The following is an 18,432-nucleotide window of genomic DNA, read 5'->3' on the forward strand; positions in this document are numbered from 1 at the left end:
ATCTGTATGAAGCATAGTCACATACAGTCACCTCTGTCATACATTTTTTCTTTTCAAGTCAGGGAAGAGAAATGGCCACTGCCAGAGGATATTCCTACCTAAGCACTTCTTGGGAAGGAATGGCTAGCTCACTGGAGACTTCTGTCTCTTGAGGAAGCCTGGACAATTATCTTAAATAGTTTTTAATAGCTAAGTGACAGACTGCATCTCACTCCAACACATTGAAGGATGGTAGGATGACAGTTAAAGCAAGTAACAAATCTGAAAAAAGTTTTGTCCTCTTTGAAGGACACATTTCTAGGTATGTATTTCATCTATGTGCCTTCTCCCGTTGTGTTGAGCATGAGTGACAAATGTTCTTGAGCATAATGATGACTTAACTTTTGTATAACATTCCTCCTCTTTAGAGAAAGGATAACTTCAGCTTTAAATATCTTATCTTGTAATCTTCTTTACAGGAAAAATTACTCTGCATGATTTAAAGCGATGTAAGTTGACAAATGTGTTTTTTGATACTTTTTTCAACATTGAAAAATACCTTGACCATGAACAGAAGGATCAGTTTTCTATGTTGCGGGTGAGTATGAAGTGTTCAAAGTCTTTTTAGCTGTGGGCTTAATAATTAATATGTTTTTGTATAACTTGTAATGTGATTGTTTAGGATGGTGAAGGTGAAAGCCAAGAGGTCTCTGACTGGGAGAGGTATGCTGCTGAAGAGTATGATATCTTGGTAGCAGAAGAGGCAGCAAGTGACCAGTGGAATGACGGGTAAGAATGTAGCAGGAGGGTTGGTACGAATCCTCTCTGCTAATGTAGAGCCTCACCATTGCTATCATCCTTGATGTGATTTTTGTAGAATGTTGCTGTTTGTCATGTTTAGCCATGTGCTCAGTGAGGGAGGAAGAACCTTTCTTGTATCTCAAATTAAACCTTCCTTGACAGTTTGTGATTACATTCATTTCGTCAAAGAAAAGCTCCCACTTCAAATTTTGGGAGGGAATAATATTTGAAAAAGCTTCAGCTCTAAACAAAATACAACATTAATTTTTGCAGCTTGTTGTTAAATGAATGAAGAGCTTTGCGGGGGGGGGGGGGGGTGACAAAATCTCACTTCTGAACTCAATTATATCAGCTCAGATGTACTTTTTCCACAGTCCTCTAAGAGTAAATAAGATAATAAACCTTGCTGTTTCAAAATCACTCCTTTACTTTTGCTGTGTAGCTTCCAGAACCTTTTGGAATCCAAACTCCTGAATTTGCCATTCATTGTTTTAGTTATTTAAAAAGATAAGGAAAACAAGTATAAATTTAACTTGGTTTAGGCCTTCAGTTGATTGACCCATCTAGAGAAAACACATTTTCCTGCATTTCCTGCATCAATATTCCATTTTAAAATATTTGATTCTTGCAAGTGTTTAGAGAATGACTAGCTTGATATTTAAGAGAGTGCTTTAAATCCTGAGAAAGTAAAATCCTCTTAACACATTGATTTCAAGAAACTTCATTAAAGAAAGCATATGAAGGAAGAGAGAGGGGAGGGAGAGAATTGTTATCACTACCCAGCCTCTTCAGCGTTAAGGGGGAATCATACTCTTAACCCTTCATGGAATCCTCTTCTAGAATTTATAAATATTACAGAATTAACAAGCCAAAAAATAACTGAAGCTTTGTTGTGCTGTGAGTTAGGCAATACTAAACCTTCAATGTTCTTTTTATCTCCTTTAATCTCTTAATGTCATGGGCTAAGTTTAGGGAAGGTACAGAACAGGTATGTACATTTTTGACAGTTGTTTCAGACACTGTAAGGCTGAGTATAATAGCTTAAATTTGATGGATCAGAGGACAGAACAGTTTCTACAGCTACTGGCTGACAGATGTTACTTATTTGTAACTCAGCTGACAAAACTAGTGGGATTCTTATAAACCAGTGAAGGATTCAGATTTTTGGCCCTCTGTTTTAGAATACCGTTATAAAATTAACATGTTTAAACCATCAGGAGTCAAAATATTAAAAAGTTACTGGTGGACTTAGACTGCTCCTGAGAGGATCAGACTGGCCCCTGCAGTGTCTGCCATCATCTCACTGTCTCTCAGAGGGGCCCCTTTAATATAACACAGTAAATCAGTGCATCAGCAGGTCAGCCTGAGAGCCCAGGCTTGACGGGAATGAATGGTGTTTAGGAGACAAGGTACTGTTGAATCTGAACATCTTAAATCTTAACTAGAACCACTTCCTCAAATGTCTTACACCTTTGTTGTTTTAGCCTTATTTTCTCTTTCTTCTGCTGGTCTGTTTACTTCTACCATAGTAGTTGTGTGTCTCCACCTTCTTGTTTTAAGATTCTGCTGCTGTTGTGACTTTCTAGAATCTGAGTGGTAAGCTCATTTTGCCCATTTTCAGATACAAAGTTACAAAATTCAGATGGTTTTTGACTAAATTTGTCTCAAGCTCACCTGAGAGTTGACGGTTAAATGCAGATTTCCTGGATTCTGTTAGGATCCTATTTATTCTGTCTTACAGCTCTTAAAGCCTCTTACAGCTTTGCTGTGGAATACCCTGAGAAACCAGTTCTTCTGTCAGTTGAGATACACTGAGGGTTCAGAAGTATACCATGTGGTCTGTAGAAGCTAATCCTTTAGCTAGATTGTCAAGGAAGGATTTCAACTGGTCCTCTAGCATTCTGTCCTGATACATGCAGTATCACTGGCAACTGAAACTCACTGGAGGCAAAATATCCTTTTGACATTAGTAGTAAGGGACCTGCATGTCAGACAGTCAGGTTACTCTGCGCCTCTGATTACGGGCTTGAAATTGCCAGGCTGTTGTAGACAAGTATAATTTTGTAAAGTTCTAAGATAATGTTTAGGCACAATTTCACTCACAAGTGCAAACAGGATATAGAGTAAGAGCCTCAAGGTGCTTTTATTCTGATTCAGTTATGAGCTTGTTGGCTGCAGCTGTTTCTCTGAGCTAGGAGCATCTCTGATTATTGTTTACACTAGGTTATTTTATTTTTACGTATTTCTCACTCCCACCCACCCCACCCCCAGCCCCTGGATGTCTGCTCTTGGAGAAGATAAAAGCTGCAAAATTTACAGCCAGTATTCTTGGGGTCAGATCACTTCTGTTCTTTTCCACAAAAAAATGTATTCAAGGTTTACCTGAAACCGTGGTTCCATGGCTTTACACAGAAAGTGGACAAAATAGAAACTAAAATACAAAATGTTTCTCAAGTTAAACTTTGGTATTATATTTTAAAATTTACCTTAAATTTTCACTTTTCAGTAAACTGCTAATAGGTCTTGAACAGTTAGTTTTTCAGGTACTTCCATGAAGTTTCTCTCTGTGCTATAGGCATAGTCTTCTTTGTATGTCCATGCGATTACAACTTAAGTAATACAGAGAATATTGTAGAACTTATGGTATGTAAAGCAGAGTCCTAATAACACTAAAACTTGAAAAAATGCACCTTCACTGTGTAAATACATTCCTTAAGAAAAACCAGTGTGTTACTGTAAGAATGATGTAGTGGAGTAGACTGGGATATGGAGGAGAGAAGATGTACGATGCTAAAACATCCAGTTTCTCATTTCTTTTGAACCTGGTGTTTGTAAACTCAAGTGACTCTTTGGTTGTAGGTTGCCTCTGCTTCTTGCATTAGCAGATTAGTCACAGATCTTGTAGGAAAAAAACCTGACAATTCAAGAAAAATACTGCACCCTATGGAAGCAGAGCCCAAAAAATCATGCATTTTATTTAATTACTTTCTGTAACCCTAGTTGGGTTTGATGCATAGGCCATAGCTTAACTGTTGGCCCTCCACACAGCTTTATTCAAGTGTTCCTGAAGTTTGCTGCTTTGTTTCCTTGGAGTACAGATTGTAATGCTCATTGTCTCCATTAACTACCACTTTGACAAATTACAAAGTGTTTCAAATATCATATATACAGTGTTTCTAAATTTCCTTAAATATCTTGGAAAGGAGTAAAAGTGATATTCTGTGAGGCCACCAAAGCATTGGAAGAGAGTGGGGTTTTAATTTGACCCAATAATGTTTGAATAACAATCTTCTAAGTATAGGATGGATGGAACCTACAAATAGTATCTGAGATATTCTCATGCTGCCATCTTTACTGACTGGAAAAGCTGCTCTGTATCGCTATGCAATAAACAAATCCAAAAGGTGCCATTCAAGATGCTTCTGTTTAAAAAAAAGAAAAAAAAAATCCTCCTCAAAAGGATGGAATTAATGGTGTGGAAGACTATAAATAGGTGTGTGAGCCACAACTGTTGTTATGGTAGAATATGAATCTTTCTTCCAAATCCTTGTTTTCAAATGCGTAACTCACTAAAGCAACTCTTAGGATGACTTTTGTGTCCTGCTCAAATCAGTGGTGAACTGGTGGGAGAAAGTCAAGCTATTCTGTTCACTGCCTAAGCACTGACTGACACTCACATAACTGAGACTTTAGTATCCATGGGAAGGATGTAATAATAAAAAAAAAAAAAAAAAAGAAAATCAGGAACTTGCTGCTTAATCTTTACCTGAAGTTATCAAAGCATCTTTATTTTGTTAGATTTCTTTTACTGAAAATGATGGTGAAGCTGGCTTAATAGTTTATCTATGAAGTGTTTCACCAGAATTGCATTCACAATTGAAAATGTTGTTCTTCCTCCCACCTCTACTCTTAATGCTACTCTATTTTAGTGTTCAGAGTAGATTCTTAGTATTTAACTCTTCTTTGCCCTATGTCTCCTAATCACCACATAATGCCATTACAAAGTCACATTTGAAGAACAGATATTGCACTACCTAAAGCTTATTCTTTGCCTAGTCTTGTTAAGTAGATGGAATTAATCATGTGCTGAGATGAGATTCGGTAGCACTTGGGAAGATGTGCGTGAACCTGAGTCAACCTAGCCCAGGAAGTGGTCAGTTCTTTAATCTGACATCATAAATCTCCACGAAGATTTAATTTTTTTTAAAACAGCTGTCAACTATAGATTGATCCCACCTAAACAGTGCTGAAGCTGATCTTTTTTAAATATCAGCCTTCACTGACTTGAGTTAGTTAACATTACATTTCATTATCCATCTGTTCATTTTCATCAGCAGCAGGTGGTTATCAGTAATTTCTGGTTAAACAATTGGCTTTTGCTTTCTAGCATCTGCTTTAAATACATGGTTGCTATCACTTGTGCTCATGCGCATTTTAGTAAGACTTTCAATTCAGCATTCTTTCTCTTTTGTTGTCTCTACTGCAGGTGTAGTTTGTTCTTCCTAATGAAGACTAATTTCAACTTTCTTAAAAAGAACTTGAGGGGTTTCTGTCAAGTACTTAAGTCTTGCATTTGACCATAACTTATGAGCAGTCCACTAGAGCAGTATGTGCCTTGAATCCTTTCAGTAAAGCTGCATATCTCACTAAGAAGTTCTGCATGTGGTGGGAGAGTAAGCTAGCTTAAATTTAAGTAATTATTAGAGAAACCTTGTGCTGCTTCTGGTTACATGTTTCTTTACTGTAAATATACAATATTGGAAATTATATTCTTCCTGCAGGTGCCTTGTTAATGTTCTAACTTTTAGGTACTTCCTGACATAGCTAGAGTCCTTCATTTTCTTTTTTTGCTCATTCCTAGGTATGAAGCAGAACTGAATCCTGTAGACCATCAGAAGTCCAACGTCCTGAAGTATCAAATGGAAAAAAGACCATTTTTTGAAATGCCTTCCCATCTGGCTGATGTAGACTTGGATGAGTATGACTATGAAGAGGACTTTGAGTAGCCATTGCTTACGGTCAACACTTGCAGAAGAGAAGGGACAGTCTGCAGCAGGTCTGCTACACACCTGTATGTTTCAGTGGGTTTTGTTTCCAGGAAGTCAGCTTAGTTTTGTGCTAAAAATATTTAATCACTACACTACCTTTTAAATAGAAGAAGCAGCGCATTTGTATGGAATGATGAAACTTTTTGTATTTATTCAATAGTCTATAGTTTGTAAAATAGATTAAAATATTTATTTACAGATGTTGCATAATTCCTTTTTGGAAGAATAACAATATTTGACTTTAGAGAAAAGTATTCTACTGTTTTTAAGAGAACTGTGTCATTTTCTTGAAGTTGATGTGTGGTGCACTGACCATCCCCGCCCCATATGCGAACAGGTATTCCTGTCCTGCTGTGGGAGGTAAGGAGACAATTTATACCTGGCCTGCAATGCTTATATGCTCATAGACAGCCCTAAGGGTTTTATGCCTCGGCAAGGAAGAGACGTGACTGAGTGCGTGATCCAGCTCTCATTTACAAACAGTTTCATTTGAAAAGCTGAGCATATTGGCATGCAAGGAAAGTGAACGCTTGAGACAAGTTGCTTCTCTTCTCTGTGTAGTCCTTGTTTGCCCCAACTTTAATTTTGCTTGCCCTTTTAAACTTCAGTCTTTTCATTGATGTTCATTATAAAAAGATTATTTAATAATGAAGTCTGGTTTAGTGTTCATACTTGATCCAAAATGAGTGTGTTAATTCATGTAGAAGGAACCAATTTTTTTAAAATCCTTTGTATAAATGTTACTTGATCAGTGATGTGCACTAATTTGTTGTGGGCATTCAGTGCTGTTGTCTGTCCCCCCTTCAGTTGTTTGCTATTGACACATTCCATGGATATTCATCAGTGTCACAGCAGCTTGAAATTGTTGCCTCACTCTTACTGTTAAACAGATTTTGAGAAAAAAAAAAATGTACAAAAAGATGTAAGTTATTTTTTGGTTGCAGTGTAGATCTGTTAAAATGTTTAAAAATCATGTTTGTATTTTCAAATAAAGATTTTCATATATGTAATTAAACAGCTCTAATTATTATGTACTGCATACTATTAACTTCTTACTATTAAAGAAGCATTTAAGATATGATGGGTTACACATGTGTGCAGTCTGGTTGGGTAATTACACCAAGCTGCATATTCGAGGCAATCAAGCTCTAGCAGGTCTTTCTTCATCTCAAAGACAGTGTTGCTGAGCAGCTGGAAGTGGCACAGAGAAATCTGTTCCACTCAACTCATCACACCATCTCATGTGGGAACTTGCAAACCTGTGTATCTTCAGTTAATGTACCTTACCAAGGAAACTCAAGTCATTTTAATGGCACTCAAAAGATTTTTTTAAAAATAAAATCAGGGTTGATTTACTCCAATTTTAATGGAAACTCATCAATGTCAGATACCTTTCACTGCTTGCCCCTGGTTTTGGGTTTTTAAACAGTAGAGGTACACAGAGCAATTACGTTAAGCTCTGTTCCTGAAGGTGCTGTGGGAAAGGATGACCAGCTGACTTTCTAGATGACCCTGAACTTCTGCTGCTTTTCCCTACCTGAAACCCTTCACCTGGAACCCCCCTTCTTAAAAAGGGGGCTTGTAAATGGGCACTGTACAGCCATGGGTGTTGCCATCACACAGTGACATTGCCCCATTCAATGGAGCTATGGTGCAGGGAAGGTCTCTTCTGCAGAGCCTGTTGCTTTGTTGCCCCTTTGTGTTTAAGGTCCTGTTAAATCCTGCCTTCTATTATACTTGGGATAACCAAGTCCCTTTTTTCCTAAAGGATTTGCACAGATCTAGTAGAGCAGATTATGGTGTTATTGTGGAAGTGCCTTTTCTTGCAAGACACGAACTATAAACCTTACTGTACCTTCCCCCAGAAGGATAATTCCCATCCCTAGTCTTTTGTTACAAGAGTTAAAGCATCAGCATGTTTGATGTGGTCCCAGGTAAAACTTCTTTCTTAGTCCAGCTGTATTCTGCCTACCTGGTAAGTGTTTAGGCCTAAATCCACAAATCTAGGTGGATGAGGGAAACGTCACCAAGTCACAGGGGAACTGAGAACAAGTTGATCTGGGTGAGAATCAGCATTGTCTTGTGAAGTGCTACCTCTCCCCTTGCATTAGCCTACTGTATACTTCATACAAAATGAAACACAATGGTTTTACTATTGCTGCTTCAGGCTATGTGATACCCGGGAGACAGTGATGGCTTTCACTTCCATGTTCATGGGCGCTCACTTCTCAGTCTAGAAAGCCGGCAGCAGTGCTGCTGTTCTCTCTCCAGACTTGGTGTGGGAATATCACTTGCACTTTCAGTACTAATGGATAGCAACATTTCTGTAGTTTATTTTACACAGTTACTATATATATATATATATATATAAAAAAAATAAAGCTGATGATCGATAGGATTAACACAATGTACAATTCCATGGAGCAGTGACAAAGGGTCAGCGAAAGCAGCCAGCACTCCCCAGCCTACTGCCTCTGGAACACTCTTGAGTGAAGATTATTTGCAAATTCTGGAAAAACTACTTTTGAAGGGCAATAATTACAGTCTATTTACATGGTCTTTTCAGGCTTTGTATTTTCCAAGTAAATACCACACGATCACTGTGTATGAAGGATTTCTTCCAGAGGAAAATACTCAGTCAAGTGGTCCCCTGTTTCTTTGTTACTTAGAAGACTTGATGCAAGTCTCTGGGAACATGTCCTGATCCCCACTAGACCACTAACCACATCGCTGTAAGCACTGGAATTTAGAAATACTTTCAGACAATTTGATCCAGGTTTTCCGTTTTACAGGCAGGAAATGGCACTGCCAAGTCACTTGCCATCACCCAGCAGGTCACAGTGTTTGCAGCTGGGCCAGGCTCCTTTCTCCTCAGGGTCAGGTAGAAGGAAACAAGTAGATATCCATCTTGGTTATCTCAAATGGTAAAGAATACATCCAGCAGAACGCTGACCCCATGCTGATCTGAGCAAGCTTGTCTCATCTAGTTTACAGAGTCTTTGACTCAATAGTTGTCAATACCCTGATTCCAATCTTTAGGTTGGGAATTTTTCCAAGGCAGCATCAAGGACCAGGACGCAGTTGAGTAATGATGTTCACTAACGCCCACAACCTTAGAAGCATAACAGTCGAATCAGTAATGCCCACAAATAGCAATGTGGAGAAATGAACTGCAGTGCTAGTAACCGGTTCTGGATGGCAGGCAGAGATTTGACTTGATACCTATCTATCTCATCTCCTGCTGCCTTGGTTGATGCCATCGCAACCCCCCATTTTCAGTTAAACAGTTTGCAGAAAAAAACGGTAGTGTGTTCTTCACTTCCATTTATCCTCTCAGCATGATCTTAACTGTCCTATACCGGGAGAAAAAAAAGATTGTCAGTCTCATACTATGAAGAAAACATCATGGAAGAGCACATAAGGAATCAGAATAAGAGTGTAGCATCTAACCAACTAGCAGCTTGACCATAGCTGGCTCTTGGAAAGCACTGTATTTACCCTCCACAAAAAGAAAGAAGCATTTCTATACCACAGGGAGCCCTGAAGAGTCACTACAGGGAAAGGCCACATACTAAATAAGTAGTGCATTTTCTGTATGGCTTCAATCTTGGTCCATGGATTTAAATTCTGTTACTATCTATCTTCTGTAGGAGCTGCTCCAAGCACATGGTCCAAGCAGTCTACATTTTAACAGGCATATGACTGGAAGAAAGGGTAGAAGCCCCTTTTTCCTTGTAGTCCTCTTTAAAAAAAAAACCAAAAAAAAAAAAAAAACAAAACCACCACTCAAATATGAAAAGAAACCATTTGCTCAACAGGAAAACAACTCATTTAAAAAAAAGTCCAAAATCATACAAGCTCTTTGAATGTGGCTGCTAGGTCCCAGATAACCAGAGCCACTGGAAATCAAGGGGTTGCCTGAATCACTGCAAAAACCTGTCTGCCAAACAGTGGGTTTACATTCTGTAAGAAGTTCAGAAAGCAGGGGGAAATACAGCAGAAAAACTTGAAGGAACCGTTCAGCCCCTTGCAACGGCTGACATTAGCTGCAGCACAGGAAGCCTCATGGCCTCTTTTCCCCCCCCCCCCTTTCAGTATAGTCACTGCTGCAAGACCCCTGGCGTAAAACACCCTATTTGAGTCCTTGCACTCCACTGGCCTAAAGGGCTAAAAGTCCTTTCCTGCTGCAAGTATCCATTCCAGGGCTGAGCTGAGACCCAGGCAGACAGCTGCAGTTTTGCCAAACATTTATCTGATCCCAAAGGCAACCAGTGCCCACAAGACAACCCCCAGGCTATGCTGGCTGCCACTCCAAGCTTCCCTTCAAATCCCCAGCTGGTTTGGGAACAATTTAATCTTCCCAACAGCCTTGACTGGAAAAGGGCAAAGAAACAAGGGACACTCCAGTGAGAGCCCTGGGCTGACCAGTGATCAGACACAGTCCAAATCTTTCAATCTAAACAGCACAGTGCAAACACCATTTTTGAAGCAGACATTCCCTGCAGGCCATGCAGCAGTGCCATCTCTGCAATGTGTCAGTAACATGAAGCAACTGCAGCAAATGGCTCTTAATCAAGAAGCTACCCAGTATGGGAAAAAAGGAAACTGGACCCTCCTCTTAATGCATCCTAGCTGGTGTTCAATGTACATAAGGATGTCTAGATGCTACAGAAAGAATTGCCTTAAAAATGCAGATCAAGCTGAAGAAGGAGGCTACAGCTGCAGCTGGAAAGTAGAGGGGAAAACCCCTTTCCTCAGCCTGAACAGGGCCACAAAAGAGCAGCCCCTTTGCTGCTAGATGGGTACTCATGAGATTCTGAACTCCCATTCACCCACCTCAACTACAGCTGTCCTCAGAGCTGGAAAACCCAAGCTGGAATTACCTGTTCTGCACTAACAACATCAACATCAACATCTTCAGTCATGTCTTCTGCTTGACCCTTCTTTGAGACATCTTCTGTCTTAATCTCATCTTTGCTGGGAAAAAAAAAAGGTAAGTCTTGAGAAACTTTATAAGAGAGGTTGCACATTGCACAAGTGTGCTTAAGGTAGAGTAGTTCACATATTAAGATCTGCTGCTGAGATATCCACGTAAGGTAGCCCAAAGTTTCTGGCCCAGTATTTCCCAGGTATGAAACAGGTTATGCTGCGAGGAATTTCCAGTAAAGCAGTTCAGAAACAAAACACTCATTTAAACAGGGGCTACCTTCATGTTTAAAAAATTTTTGTTCTATTTTACTTGTATTCACCAGGTCCACTCAACAAGTGTCCCAAAACCTGGAAAAGCATGCATCCTTCTGGGATTTGTTTTTCATCTTTTAACCTGCCAATATGGGAAATAGCACTTAACACGTCAATAAATGAAATGTATTAAAGGAAAATATCCCAACTGAGCACTTTGAATGCCTTACAGAGCTCAAAAGTAGACTCAAGACTCTATTTCTGCAACACCTCTCTTTCTTACATCCATGTTCTGTGGGGTTTACACTCAGGCATGTGTGCATGCTGCACGCAGACATGCACGTCTCTAAAAGTCATCAGTTACACAGTAGTTAAAAGCAGATCTGCAGAGACAAGAATCCTCTTTCACTTCCAGAGATGCAGAAAACACTCGTTGTTCAGCTGCAGCAAACAGCCAGGGACTAACCAACACCACAGCGCTCTTATCAGAACCAGAGACAAGAGAAGTGGGACAAGGAACCTTCCTCCTTCCTTGTCTTTTTCTCTGCACACTCGATATTAGTCCAAGAAGGCACAGAAGCCCTGTCACAGTGGGGGACAATCAGGCTAAAGCAGCAAATATAGAAATTGGACTGAGTTAACAAAAAAACCCAACCTGTCCTTGGGACACAGCCCATAAGAAAGACAGGAGGGGCACACACCTTTTGCCCATGGAAGTATTACAAAAAACAGAAGCAGAGATGGATAGAGACCCCAACTGTCAATACCAGGACAAGTGAAGGAGCTTGTAAGACATAAAACTCTCACCAGTATCTTCTTTGCAGCCCTCCTGGACAAAGGAATGGCAAACGTTCCTGCAAGTGCATCTCTCGAGATTTCAGCCTCTTTCTTCTTTTCCCTGCTGCAGAGGCAAGCTGGGAAGAACATTGCAGGTCTGGAGCTTTGCCTTCTGCTTCAATCTGACTGGTTACAGGCAAAGACCCTGTAACAGACAGTGAACAGACTCGTTCTTCAGCCTCACACCCAGAGGTCTTGAGATGGACATTTCCAACATGCTCCCCACAGCAGTGAAGCAATGGGGCCAAGCTCAGAGGGAGATTTGGAGCAAAGCATTCATTTACTGAGGGAGCAAGCTAAAAGCCACATAAAAGAAAATCCATTCAATTTGCCCACTGGTCATTTTTGCAATCTAGATTTACGATCTTGGCCCCAGTCCTTAAGTGCTATCAGTACTGCTGAGTCTATATAACCTTCAAGAAAAGAGGGCATTTGGGACACAAATGAACAAGCATTCCGATGGCAAGTCACTGAAAAGAAAATTTCTGAGAAAGGATGAGAAAGAAACTAAAGGACGCTCTAGAAAAATTCCCTTTCCTCCACATACAACTACCCATGTTCATAGCACTTAGCATTTTTACTGGCTATTGTTTTCATAACGGCTTTACTACAGTTAACTAAGTCCCACCATATCCATGCAGTGAATACCTCATTATGGGTTGGAAGTTCATGAGAGCTGCTAAAGCCTAGATGCAGCCCACCTGACTATAACTCTAAGTTAGGAGTATAATCTTACAGGCTTCCTAGAAATTCAACAGAGACAAAGACCCCAGAATATGATTTGGCCCAGATCACCTGAGTCAACTCCTGGAAATATCTCTCCTGTCTCAATTACCTACAGGGCCTAAAGCAACAATGCCCTTAACTTAACAACTGAAAGCAATGAACCAAGCCTTAATGGCACAGACAAATGCCAGACCTCAGTACAGAGCAGAATTCAAGATTATCTGAATTCAGCTCACTCAGAGTCTCCAGACCAACCTGACTGCTACTGAGTGATGAAGAGACCTTTAACAACAACAAAGCTGAAGGCAAAAACCACAGTTCAAACTGGAAAGTCTGCAACATCCAACACACTGTGGTACTGCTAATGCAAAGCATGAAGTGCATTTTAGCTGGGACAAAGCAAATACAGCTGATCCAGAACAGGGAAGTTTTCATACCATTAGACAATTTCCTTTTAAAAGAAGGCATCTTAGATGTGCCCACGGGGGACAACTCTCCTGAACTGCCGAGGACAGAGCTCTCCTCATCTTCATTTGCCAATAAAGAGTTTCTGTACCAAATCAATGGCTGCCATTCGTCTCCTCTGCAAGGCAGTGGTTCTGCTATATACCTCTGTAAATAAGCGTACCTGGAGAAAACCAAAAGCAAGCGTAAGGAAACTCAGTATCTTTCCCCTCAATATCTAGGGAAGGTATTGCTAGAAAGGCATTTTCCCTTTACACTCCAAAGGTGCAGACAGAACTGTCGAAGAAAAAGAAAGGGCATCCCTTTTCTCTGAAATATCTGAATATTTAAAATGCAAATGCCTTCAAAGCTAAAAGAGTGCTTGAATTTTAGCATTAGAAACAACACAGGAATTACAGGATTACATCAGTCTCTAGAAAGAATTTCCTTCTCCTGGGGGCCCTTTTCTGCCTCATGGACTGCAACACAAAGGAGATCCCAAGCAAGAGATGCTCCTTGTGATTCAATAGTACAGCAGGTCAGGAAACGGGGCATTTACACCCTAAGTGCCTGTTCTATCAAAATTAAAAACGAGAACAACCAATAAAACCAACTTTTCTCTAATATGATCTCAAACTCAATCCAATTATATCAGGCTCCCAATAAAATTTCAAGTGTCTGCAAGAAGCAGTTAACAGCTCTGCAGTCGTGACAACACACAGGATGTGGGAAACATTGGTTCAAATCCCTGTTCTGTCTGATTCAATCCAGAGACTTGACACTGGGCCTGCCTGTATCCCAGGTGAAGCCATCACCTTTTCTGGAGCAGAGAGGTCTCCTTCAAACATTCTTTCTAAAAAACAGGACGTTCCTGACAAAGTCTTTCTGACCCATTCCTACTTCATAACAATAAGACCAGAGAACCAAAGTCTGACTCAGGATTAGAAACTGGATATTCACTACATTTCAGCTACAGCTCATCACTTCAAAATCAAGCCCAGTGTTGTTAAAACAGACCTCACCTTAGCAAATACCAAAAGTGACAGTTTTAACACCAGCCTGTACAGTATATTATTCTTTCTTTGATTAGGAGTGTGGCCTGGAAAATATCAGACATTTCATTCGCTTTGCAAAACAAGAAAACCAGTGCGGGGAGGGGGTTAGGGTAAGCACCGACTCCGAAACAATTAGAGTCCTGGACTCTGGGGGCCCCAGGGATCAAGAAAGCCTGGTAATGGAATTTGTTGGTTTCAAACAAGCATGTATTGTAACTACTGTTTTAGGGTCTAATCCAACTGCTATCAATGTCAATGGAAAGACTCCTACTGATTCAGGAATCAGGCCCTTCATGCGGCTTGTTATTCAATAATTCATTTCTTGTGTGCATTTTGTGGCACAGAGCAATTGACAAGTCAGGTATTTTACTGCTACAGCCTGGGCAATTACAGGGGAGGAGGTTAAAATCCATAGACTTTGATGGTGTTGAAATACACTCCTTTCTAACAAATGCCCATATTCTGTATCTCATCTGTTACAGGTACATTCACATATGTTAACATACAGATCTGGACATCAATCCTATGATTAATAATAAAAATGAAAATAACCAGATGTTTATTTCTGAAAGTTCATGTTGACCTAAAACATTCCATCCAGTAATTTATGATGGAGCTAAACCTAAATATTTCTAAGAGGAAATATAATCTCCAGACCCTGCAAGGCATTTTAGGCCTCCCAGAATAGAAACTGTTACTCTAGAAACAGTCTGAATGTAGTTGTGGATAAAACTGCAATTTCCCCTCTTGTGAATTTTATTGTTTCCCATTTGTTCCCAGCAGCAGTAGGAAGGTCCAAAGCAGTAACAACTGATGTCAAAGTGCATTCCCTGCTAGGTTCTGTATTTCCCACAAGAGTTTTCAATGAATGAACCTACCTGAATGTATCTAATACATTCAGTAATATACTTCTGGTATATAACCTCTGATCAAGAAGTTAAATATAGCCCTATGAAAAAAATTATCAGGATTCAGATTTAAATCTGCCCACATGAATGATGAACTATTTTCCTCCTGTTTAATTAAAAATTACTCCTTGGAGGTAAATGAAATGACAAATTTTTTCAAGGACGGATTAACAGAAATCCACTTACTACACAAGTGTCACCACACAGATGATAACAGCTCTTTAAAATCCAGACAACATGGACAGAGTTGTACAGAAACTGTACGAAATGGGGGCTGAAGCACATCCCCTATGAGGACAGGCTGAGAGAGGTGAGGTTGTTCAGCCTGGAGAAAAGAAGGCTCCAGGGAGACCTGATTGTGGCTTTTCAGTACTTAAAGGGGGCCTACAAGAAAGCTGGAAACGGACGTTTTACAAGGGCATGTAGTGACAGGACAAGGGGTAATGGCTTTAAACTGAAAAAGGGTAGATTTAGATTAGATGTAAGGAAGAAATTCTTCCCTGTGAGGGTGGTGAGGCACTGGAACAGGTTGCCCAGAGAGGTTGTGGATGCCCCATCCCTGGCAGTGTTCAAGGCCAGGTTGGATGGGGCTTGGAGCAACCTGGTCCAGTGGAAGGGGTCCCTGCCCATGGCAGGGGGGGTGGAACTAGATGATCTTTAGGGTGCCTTCCAACTCAAACCATTCTGTGTTTCTATGGTTCTATGAAAACCAATTCTAGTCGTAGATCTCAAAGATTCTCCCCCAGAAAAATGCAAGAATAGAAAGGGAAGTTATCACTACCCATAGATTATCCACTTTAGATTTACCAGGGGTTGTAATCAGTATATATCAAATATTATTCTTCTGTATTTTGCATTTTGGGTTTGAATTAATATTTTAAAATACATTGTCTGGGTAGCTGGCAATCACTAATAAATTGTGTTTGCCAGGTAAAGTAACAGGAAAGTAGATATTTTACCACTCTTGACCCTTGCTATGTAAAAAATGATTGATGATCCCCATGGAAGTTAATTTCCAATTTAAGACAAAGCGACACAGGAGCAAACAAGTTATACAGGGCTCAGCAAGATGTGATGGTTAGGTTTTTTTCCATTTCTGCTGACTTCTTCTCCAAAGTGGAACTTTTCTTGTCAAGTACTGGACTGATTTGCTCAGAAATTCAAAAAAGGCAGGTGTGTCTTAATGTTTCATCTTACATTCCCATGTCTTCGAATATACTCTCAGGAAAAGGGAAATACCTGTTATGTATTTTGCAATAGTTTTTACAGTATCTGTAAATAGAAGACTGAAGTGCAGAGATTCAGATCCAAAATAAGCAGCACTGACTAGGCAAGTAATGACAAAGGTCAAATAAAAGGAAGAACATTACTTCCTTCTCAAAAACGACTGGAGTTGAGGCAGGTGAAGAACGGAATAAGAGACATAATCATACATTTCTTTGTTCAGATGGATAAGGCCCCATGATGCCAAAATAAGGCTATCATTCTTATATTATTAAATGTAAATATTTAAACCACTGTAAAATACAGGCCCAAATGGATCAGGGCATCCCCTGTAAATACTAAATTCTTGAATTTCAATATCCACATTATGAATAGTGTCATGTATATTTCTATTCCAAATATATTCCATGGAACTCACATAATTGAGTCCTGAAGCTGCAGAATTAGATTGTTACAAAATAATGATCTGGGCACTACCTCTTCCTCAATCTTTTCTGCTTTACACTTCTGTTCAGAAAAGCATTCCTGCCACTCCACTAGCCAGTCAAGTTGCAAATCTCTTCCACCAAATTAACACTGTCTTTCCTTGAGAAGAATTGTCATATGTGGCCGCAACTATGTCTAAAAAAGATCTAGAATGCATGCTGCACATACAATCTGAAATAACTGCTACTACAAAATTCAAGAGTGTCTCTCAAACTAATAGCCTTAGGGGCAGATTGGTTTCAAAGGTTCTCTGCAAAGCCCTTGAGCAACTTCTGCAACACTGAAGGTCAAGTGTCCCATGTATAGGGATACACAAAACACAAACTGTGTATGACAGTGTACAAGAACTTAACTTACACTAGTCTTTTGTCTGGCTTTAGCAGCTTGTTGGAAAATTCACTGATGATTAACAGAAAGCTCAAGTTAGGAGGCAAGCATTTTCCACCTACTCCAGTAGCTCCTTGAAAAGCAAATTCAATCCCTTCCCTATTGGAAGAAAAAAAAAAAAAAAGAGCAGAGTAATAAAACAGACAACTAACAAAAGCAATGACCACGGACAAAGTGATGTTATGTGACACATACTTGTGTATCATGGCTACAGATTCTCTAGATTTCACTTGGTCCCAGCCAAACGTTAGTGAAAAGCGACGAGCAAGTTCCTTCATATTTGTGAAGGAAGCAGAGTAGAAGTCCACACTGCTACTGCTGTCTTGGCTTTCTGCATGTGTCTGAAACAGCTGCAAAAGAAGTCTTATATAAGCAACCATATGTAATCCTACAGGCAAACAAAGCACCAGGAGGACACAGAGACACGCACAGCAAGCAACAGTTAGCTTACACAGACAGAAGCCTTACAAAAAAGCAGGTAAGTCATGTGCTTCAGAAGCACGCAACTGGAACAACAACAAGGAACTCATACAAAGGACACTGTTGTGCTTAACAGATAGGCACAAATCAAAAAAACAAAAATAAAAAATTATGTGCATAAATAGAAAACTAATTCCTGAAGATGATGGCTCCACTGACCCCATCTCTTGTTGGGGCTTCTGAATCAAGCCCCAGAGGCCTAATTCACCTGAGAGGCTTTCAGAATATCAGAATGCAGATATAAAGCAGCAAGTTTGACAGCAGTGTAGTCCAATTTCTGAGAGTGAGACTGGGTCAAGAGCACATCTCGAGCCCAGTCAACTCTGTTTGGGTTTTTTTTCCTAACAGAACATGGAGGTAGCTTGTTCTCTTCAACCTGTTAACTTTCAAGGTCAACCAAAGGCCAAAAAGGGCCTGTTGTCTATGTGATACCTAAACACAAAGTCCTGACTATGTCAGCAGAATATATGTAGCCAAATGCTGCTTAGACTCATCTAAGCTCAGATTTCAGGGGCTAGTTCACAGATCTAAGCCCCTGGCAATGTGTGTGAAATAAGAAAAGCTCATGTATCAGTACCCCCTGGGAGGAGCCTGTTCTGTGGTTTACAGCACAACTCCAAGCTAGAAGCAGCTCTGGTCATGGGCAGAGCTGGCACAAGCAGCTGCTAAAATAGCTAACTGGCCTCATCAATCAGCAGCTGCAAGCCCCAGCAACTGAGACCCTTCAGAAGAGCTGTGACCCACTTTCTTGCAGAAAAAAATACTGAAAATACTGGGGATTAGAGCTGGCCAGCCACAGACACACTTGTGGTTCCTCAAATTCAATAGGAATGGAGGTAGTCTGTAAAACACAGAATAATATCCTTAACCTTTGTT

General features: G+C 40.1%; 2 protein-coding genes across 3 annotated transcripts in view; one reads left to right on the plus strand and one right to left on the minus strand.

Annotated features, from left to right (window-relative positions):
* PPP2R3B (protein phosphatase 2, regulatory subunit B'', beta) overlaps positions 1–6,231 on the plus strand; it is a 53,728-nt gene extending 47,497 nt beyond the window's left edge. For both annotated transcript variants that reach the window (XM_010580452.1, XM_010580453.1), the window contains exons 11-13: positions 459–577; positions 662–768; positions 5,642–6,231. In XM_010580452.1, the coding sequence (XP_010578754.1) occupies positions 459–577; positions 662–768; positions 5,642–5,786 (371 nt within the window). In that variant the 3' untranslated portion in view covers positions 5,787–6,231. The remainder of the gene's footprint in view (positions 1–458; positions 578–661; positions 769–5,641) is intronic.
* Positions 6,232–9,172: 2,941 nt separating this feature from the next.
* LOC104839898 (cohesin subunit SA-2-like) overlaps positions 9,173–18,432 on the minus strand; it is a 60,690-nt gene continuing 51,430 nt past the window's right edge. Inside the window, exons 27-32 of the mRNA XM_010580484.1 lie at positions 17,272–17,426; positions 17,047–17,175; positions 13,010–13,200; positions 11,817–11,991; positions 10,712–10,805; positions 9,173–9,181 (exon numbers count right to left, since the gene is read on the minus strand). Coding sequence (XP_010578786.1) covers positions 9,173–9,181; positions 10,712–10,805; positions 11,817–11,991; positions 13,010–13,200; positions 17,047–17,175; positions 17,272–17,426 — 753 coding nt within the window. The remainder of the gene's footprint in view (positions 9,182–10,711; positions 10,806–11,816; positions 11,992–13,009; positions 13,201–17,046; positions 17,176–17,271; positions 17,427–18,432) is intronic.

The sequence above is a fragment of the Haliaeetus leucocephalus genome, unplaced genomic scaffold (genome assembly GCF_000737465.1).
Source record: "Haliaeetus leucocephalus isolate CR32 unplaced genomic scaffold, Haliaeetus_leucocephalus-4.0 Scaffold712, whole genome shotgun sequence".
In the NCBI taxonomy this organism is placed as follows: Eukaryota; Metazoa; Chordata; class Aves; order Accipitriformes; family Accipitridae; genus Haliaeetus; species Haliaeetus leucocephalus.